Genomic DNA, 7,646 nt, shown 5'->3' with positions numbered 1-7,646 from the left:
AACGCGCCTGATTTAAATGTCACACCTGAACGCTCACATCCTTTTAATTATGTTTGAAATTATGAACATTGCTCAACATCATGAAAATTAAACCTTATTTTCAATAAGCAATCCTGAAAAATAGTTGGGGGTGCATAACTTTTTTCCAGGTGTATATATTCGGAACAAGTTAAATGTATGTACAACAAATTCTTTACACTACAGAGATCATAGGCATATCACTAACAATATATAGTTCTCTTCTTGTTGTCAAAAGTCCACTTAGGTTTATTCAATTGCTTTAGAATTTCAGTTGACAAGCCAAACTATTTTTCTCTATTACTATCGATAATCTATCCGAGTATAGTTCACTTACTTTACCGTCGAGTTACCACGGTTGTATCCTATACTCCTAAAATCGTCTGCTCCTTTTTCTCTCTTTGTATTTCCGATAATCGTCTATCTATTGTCAAAGTCCACTGAGGCTAATTCAATTACTTTAGAACTTTCTTTGACGAAATAAACTATTCTTCTTATATTTCTCAACACTGTTACTCTCACTCTAATATATCAACCGTTAGGCCTATATTAATGGATAGGCCTTCCACTCCTACTACGATACTTTGCGTTTAACTTTTCTTTGGCCGAATTTCTTCTCGTAACTTTACTCTACTTCTCGTCTGCTCTGTCTGTCCGTTTTTCGTATTTAGATCTACTTCCAATAATCGTCTGCTTGTGGTCAAAGTCCACACAGGCAGGTTCAACTGCTTTAGAGTACCCTTTGACGAGACATGTTATTCTTCTAAAATGTCAGAAAACTGTTAATCTCACTTTAACATATCAACCATTTGGCTATTCGCTCCTACGACGGGTTAACTTTACGTTTCTTTTGGCCGCACTTCTACTTCACGTGAGTTTACTTTCTAACTTTGTTCTGTCTGTCTACTTTTCCCGCTCATCTCACACTATTTATATGTTTATTACTTAATTGTCTGCTCGCTATACCCTCTATAACTCGGCATCAATAAACTTTACGCGACTTTCTATAATCTCTACATCAACGAGTTATAAACACAACATACCTATGTGTCTCACCAATTTAAGTGACTAAACTTTTCACATTTACTTTCAAATAATTGCTTCTAACTCTCTTGTTACAGACAAAACTAAACAATCATAAATCATTCACTCAAAAAATAAATTAATCAATAATATCTACACTAAACAGTTTTTTATATCATGACAACCTAAGTGTCGCATGTTCCATATATTAAAGTACTTGGCTCTTTGGTTTATCTACCAATAATTCTCTCACTTATTTTTTTTTTATATCGAAACCCTGATACCTTAGTTAATGGAATGTCTAAACCAACTCCTTTTACTTTCACTGATTTTTTGTTTGTAAAACTGGTTGGTAACTGACCATTAATTTTTGATGTGTTAAAAATGTCCCCACACCATGATTTCAATAACTTAGAATAGTTGTGAAAATTTTTAGATTTCAACTAACTGTCTTCATTTTTAATTTCTTAAACTAACACCAGACTAATTTCAGGCATATACTTTCTAAGTTTTATGCACCCGGATAGTTCATGGAAGTTTTCAGGAATGCTGTCCACAATAACGTTTGTAAGCTTTACAGTTTATTTTTACTTGTTTCTGTATTATATTTACTCGAATTTTGTTCTTCTTTGTTAATTGTTATTACTTTTGAGCTTTGACTTGAATTTGGTGATGTTTATTTACTTCGCATTTTGTCAGTTTTCTCTTCTTGCCAACTTATATTTGATTAATTTCCTGTATCACATCAAAAAGAAAGATCACTCCAATTGGCTGTCATAATGTCAGCGGTAGGGCGGTGAGACAGTGGTGACATGCGCCGTTGTAGGTTCAAGTTCTGTGTTTACAAAAACTTTGTTCCTGTGAAGCTATATACACCAGTATTTACTATAATTTTGAATTTACTAATTGTGAATTCAAAAAAAGCAGATTTTCTACTAGTGTTTTTACTAAAGATTTAACTGTAAAATTATGAAGTCAGACTCTGACTAACTCGATTGCAAGATGACTTTCATGTTAAGATTAAATATACTGTTATGTATCTGCTTGTTTGTTAATTTCCGGTAGAAATTCTTTTCGAGGAATTTCAGCGCTACAAGTCCTTTCTTGATTAAACCAGTTTATTCTTTCTCGATACAAACTTTTAGTACACAGTAATTCCACAGTCAGTACGTTTCTCGTCAGTTTAAACTTAACAATTTTATAATACACGCTAGAAATCAGAGCGATTCACAGTCTCGAAAACTTCGCTCTCTACGAGTGCAAAACACACACTAGCTCGAAACATAATCGTAAATTACCCGAAACTCACTGTAACTCCTGTTCGCTTTATTATCCCCTGGCTTTTCCCTGCCAGGCTTATATAATAACGAAGAGGCATCTCCAAAATTCGCGGACTTCCCCGATAATTCGAGAAACTCAGTCACGCATGCTCCAGCAGCGTCACGTGACTTCCGCTGTCGTAACAATACTTTTTTTCATCTTACATTTTTAAAATTTCATTTGCATAACTTTTAGAACCTTCGAAATGAACATTAAAAGTTTTTTTCAATAAAACTATATTTTACCTTTTATTTTTCCTTCCCTAACACTTTCAGACTAGGTCCACTTGACCTATCGTGTAAGTACCACCAAAAAAATAATAAAAAAACGAAATAAATTTAAATTGCTCCTCTTTTTTTTTCTTGAATGCCTACAGATTTTAACATAACATAATAATTATTTATCCATAACATCTTAAGACTCGTAACAGTTTACATATCTTTTTATTTAATTGTATCGATCTTTGAACCGTGTCTACCAACTAATCACCCAGCGGTACCACACATATGCCGAAGACAGAGCTCAAAGTACGGTATTACATTACGAACACGTCTCACGTGATAGGTATAAATGAGCATTCTAGCAAAACTAAACTGAATCTCATCTACCTTTATCCTTCGGAAATGAAAAAAAAAAAAACAAAAAAAAACGAAAGCCTAGGTCTTGTGCCTTTGTAGCTGTTGCAGCTTATGGCGTCATACATAATTTCCTTTTCTGGTTTCCATCGACTTCACACTGACGCAAAACATTCACTGCTTTTGGCCATTGTTTACAGTGGTTTGTTTATTAACCCTTGAACCCACACCGCATAGTGGCGCCAAAATCACGCTGACACGCTTTTATGCCTTACTAAGTATTCTTGATGGTCTATTTCTTTTATCATGGTCTGAGTCTTCACTAAATTAAAACACCAAACTCTCCCTTCTCGTGACGTTGTATTAATTTCTTGGGAGGGGTCTGCAGTAGGTCAAAAATTCGATCATATCGGAGAGATCTAAAGAGCCTTAAGTTCTTGTTTGAGTCATATTTTTGTTCAGAAGAGGAAACCATAGATCGCTGATTTCAATTCTCAGAAGTGATTTGTTAAATTTTCGTGGTTTTAGCAGTTTGCTATACAGCAAAAGTTAACTCACGATATTGAATTATTTATAGTGAAATAATTTTTTAACAAAGCAAAAGGGCTAAAATACCAGATTCTTACAAACAAAACTGTTTTGAAAATATGCACTTATTACGTTTTCATTATGATATGCGATTCTTACAAAACTGTAAACTGTTATGAAAATATGCACTTATTACGTTTTCATTCTTTTTTTTATTCTTATTTATTTTTAACTTTAAAGTTGCGACTTAATCGAGATCTTACTGGTGATAAATCTGGAGTACGTAACAACCTGATTTTTTAAAATTTAATAACATAGTGCTAGAATGATAACCGTGGATTGAATTTTTCTGGGCTAATATGCCCTTTTCCTATTTGAAAGTGTTGAAAATTAATACAGAACTCTTAGGAAACATGAGAAGACAATCCTATGTCTCCTAGTATTTGCAACTGCAAAGTGAAAAGGTGTTTCAAGTGCAATAAATGCAGTCGATATATACATGACTAAGACTGGATACCAATTGTAACAAAATTATTACAGAAAAGGAGGTAAAAACAGTTTACAAATAGAAAAGTAAAAATGTAAAGAAAAATTTGTTTTTTCTGTTTCTTCTTCCTCGACAGCAAAAGTTACCATTGTCTTGGATCTTGAAGATTGTAATTCAGATGTTACGACACTCATCTTGTATCTCCTTCATTTGCTAAAAATTTGTAAGTCATCTTGTATACATTTTGTTATTGCTCTTACTTGTTTGCGATGAAATATCGTCGTTTCTTGTCAAGTTTACTCTAAATGTAGCATTCGACCGACGTTAACTTTGATAGCCAGTTTGTTGTTGTTGTTTCACTCATTAGACCCAAGACCAAACAATACAATAGTGAAAAAGAAAAATTGTACTAATGAATCGAATAATTTTAAAATATTCATCACGAAATTTTAGAGACTTTGGCCTGGTTCAGTCACAAATTCAGGGTTAAAATTATCATAATAAATGTATTAGGTTCCTGAGCCCAGGCCCTGTAGGTCCGTGCATTCCGGCACTGAATACTTATATTACTATTAGACACTTTCATATGTATTTACATACCTCGCAAATGTAGTTAAAATCCCCTAAGGTAGGGTATTAATTGGGTTATTTGGGGATTGACAAAAGCTTCTGAAACTAGAAATAAGAATATAGTGATTTATCAAGGATGAAAAGAGATTTAATTCCACAACTCAACAAAGTACTCCCTGACTTCCATCGTATTTTAATACAGATCGTATATTCTGAAGGATCGTGATTTCAACTATTTTAATTTCTATACATTAACTTAATATAACTTATACGGGAGTACAATTAAGTGGAACTTTGAATTACATAACTAGGCGTAAACACTGCAATAGATTACTTAGATATTAAAATTGTCATTGAATAAACGTATATTTGAAGTTAGGCCTTGTACAATTAACTAACTGTTTCTGACTTTAAAAGACCAATAACAAATTTGTAACATAGAATAATCAACGAATTTGTTATAAAGTAACACTTTTTCTTCTAAAAACGTATGTAAAATACTTTCAGTTTCAGATTGTCTCAACTGAGATTTTAAAAATCGTAAAATAAACATTCCTATCTCACCTTCATAAAATCCACACTGGACTCAAGAGGGTTGTCAAATCTAAACAACAAGAGAAAGCTTTCTTCCAGCGGTAGAAGCTGGGCCAGCTACAACACAAAGAATACACGTGTTAAAATGTAAATCTATGTTTGCGACAGCTTAAGACATTCTGTCGAGAGATGTTAAGTAGTCATCAATCAACTTTTCGTTGTGTTTACTTTTAAAAAAATCATTTTATTTTTGTTTATATAACTAATCGTTTTCAATGGTACTTCTCTTTGTTTATATAAGTAACTGTTATCAGTGGTACTTCTCTTTGTTTATATAAGTAACCGTTATCAGATAACGGTTACTTATATAAACAAAGAGAAGTACCATGATAACGGTTACTTATATAAACAAAGAGAAGTACCATTGCGTATAGCTGATTGGAGCGACTAGTGAAACTTTGTTTACAGTCATGCTGCCTATAATGCAGGATATTGTAATGTTGCACCCTATTTTTCGGGGGAATATGTTCCCAATCCTCTGTAGCACGGTGCGAGCTCCAGGCAGGTTTTGACTTACTCCCCCAACCCCTTCCCATGAATACGTTGGTCTAATCTTCTGTAACATCAAAGCAAAACAAGCTGTGGTAATGTTTAATCGTATCAACAGAGTTAGTAGTCGTGTTTAGATAAGAAAGTGTTAGAAAGATAGAATTAGAAATGGTTTAAGAAAGCCAAGTATCTCATAAATTATTTAACTCAATATTCCAGGTGGTGGGAGTTTGAGGTGGGCCAGAGAAAATATTGGGAGGACTTTGTAGTCTAGTTGTGTGGATCACCAGCATGTTGAACACGCTAGATTTGGTGACTAAGGCAAATTTTGGGTTGGCTATAGCCCCCAAGCCCCTATTTATCTCCGCCCCTGAACCGAATAATAAATAAGAACCTGCCCAAAAATATAAAACGTTAATACATGGATCAGGGATGGGATTATTTTCGTAAAAATAAAATAGAATGAAGAACAAACTTTGAGGTGACGACACATGCTCGAAATAAGATTGAAAATGTGTCGTAAATGATAAAACAGTTGAAAGTTGAGCAAAAAGAAAGATTCAGAAAAGAGATAGAAATGTAATGTAATATCAAGAAAAATGTTACAGACAGCTAAGAAAAGATCAAGAAGAAAGATATTGTTTGGTTTGGGGGGGGGGGGTTAAAGGCACAAAGCAACGTGGCTAGCTACGCCAAACAACCGGTATAAACATAAGAAAAATTATATAGTAAGGTAAACAAGTTAAAACAAGTTTTAAACAAGTTAAAAGCTAAACAATGTCCAAAGATCAGATAGTAATTCAAATAGAATGAAAAAGGCCTAGAGCTTACAAAAACTGAAAAACACAAACAAGTTGGACAATGTCACCATTCATCATCGGGGTAAACCCATATAAAGTACATGTTAAAATGGTGCCGCTACTCACGGTCGTAATAACGGCACGACAGTAAAACGTGGGTTATTGTGAATTGAGTGTCACAAAGGCCACACATTGGTGGATCAATCCCAGATAAAAGAAAACGACGAGTTAAAAAACTGTGACCAATGCGTACCCTTGCCAGGACAACTTCCTCCTTACGAAACAAGACAGCCAAAGAACAACAGAAGGTTTGATCTGGAGAAACTTGTTACGACGTTGCTCACTCCAAATCCACTACCAACTGGCGGAAACCGGAGCCTTGAACACAGGACCAGAAAAACTGGATAGAAATGGAAGATTGAGAAAAATGAGCCAGTCGAGAACAGAGTGAAGACAAACATTAAGCGATTTCATGATCAGTAGACAGCAACCACCTAGCCACAACAAACCATAGCAGAGCCCACAGAGTCACCTGACTTCGAACCATCCGTAAAAAACTGGAACGGAAGAATGATTTAAAAGATGTTCGGCAAAGAGAAGACAGTAATTCCAATCAAGAGGATCCACCATCCTCAGATGACTCAAAGAAAGGTCACAGGTGGGGTGGTAACGAGCCATGGCGGGATTGGTTGATCATCGGACTCAGTATCTTCATCCAATGACAGACACAATTCAGTCAACTGTGGCTGGATATGAAGAGCAAAAGGAAGAATGACAGATTGTGTATTTCAAAAGAGCACAGCCCACCGAGGAAGGAAGACATAACCCCAGGTGGGATGCTGTGGTAAGGATTGAAGCTTTGTAGCATATTGTAAAGAAACTGCAAATGGTGGAGGTGAAGAGGAGGTTCATGGGATTCAGCATACAAACTATGGACTGGAGAAGTGTGGAAAGCCCCAGATGGTGTACAGGGACCAATATATTCAAGCCAGAGGGCTGGTAGAACCATAGACCAGAGATCCATAGTCCAGCTTTGAACATATGAGGACATGATATATCCTCAATATAGAACATCAGTCTGCTCCCTAAGAGGTAGAAGAGAGGACATGGAGGGTGTGTAGTGCCCTTGTACACTTCACACGAAGCTGCTTAATGTGAGAAATGAAAGTAAGCTTACAGTCAAAGATCAGCCTCAAGAACTTTGCCTCAGGAATCACGGGAAAAACAACCCCAAGTGAAACA

At 35.2% G+C, this 7,646-nt stretch overlaps 1 protein-coding gene across 2 annotated transcripts in view; it reads right to left on the bottom strand.

Moving 5' to 3' along the window:
* LOC106466333 (calbindin-32-like) overlaps positions 1–7,646 on the bottom strand; it is a 60,983-nt gene that overhangs the window by 19,794 nt on the left and 33,543 nt on the right. For both annotated transcript variants that reach the window (XM_013926610.2, XM_013926611.2), the window contains one exon: positions 5,086–5,172. In XM_013926610.2, coding sequence (XP_013782064.1) covers positions 5,086–5,172 — 87 coding nt within the window. The remainder of the gene's footprint in view (positions 1–5,085; positions 5,173–7,646) is intronic.

This window comes from Limulus polyphemus, unplaced genomic scaffold (genome assembly GCF_000517525.1).
Source record: "Limulus polyphemus unplaced genomic scaffold, Limulus_polyphemus-2.1.2 Scaffold2228, whole genome shotgun sequence".
Lineage (NCBI taxonomy): Eukaryota > Metazoa > Arthropoda > Merostomata > Xiphosura > Limulidae > Limulus > Limulus polyphemus.
The sequence above is the reverse complement of the archived record's forward strand: the minus strand, read 5'-3'. Positions and strand labels throughout refer to the sequence as shown.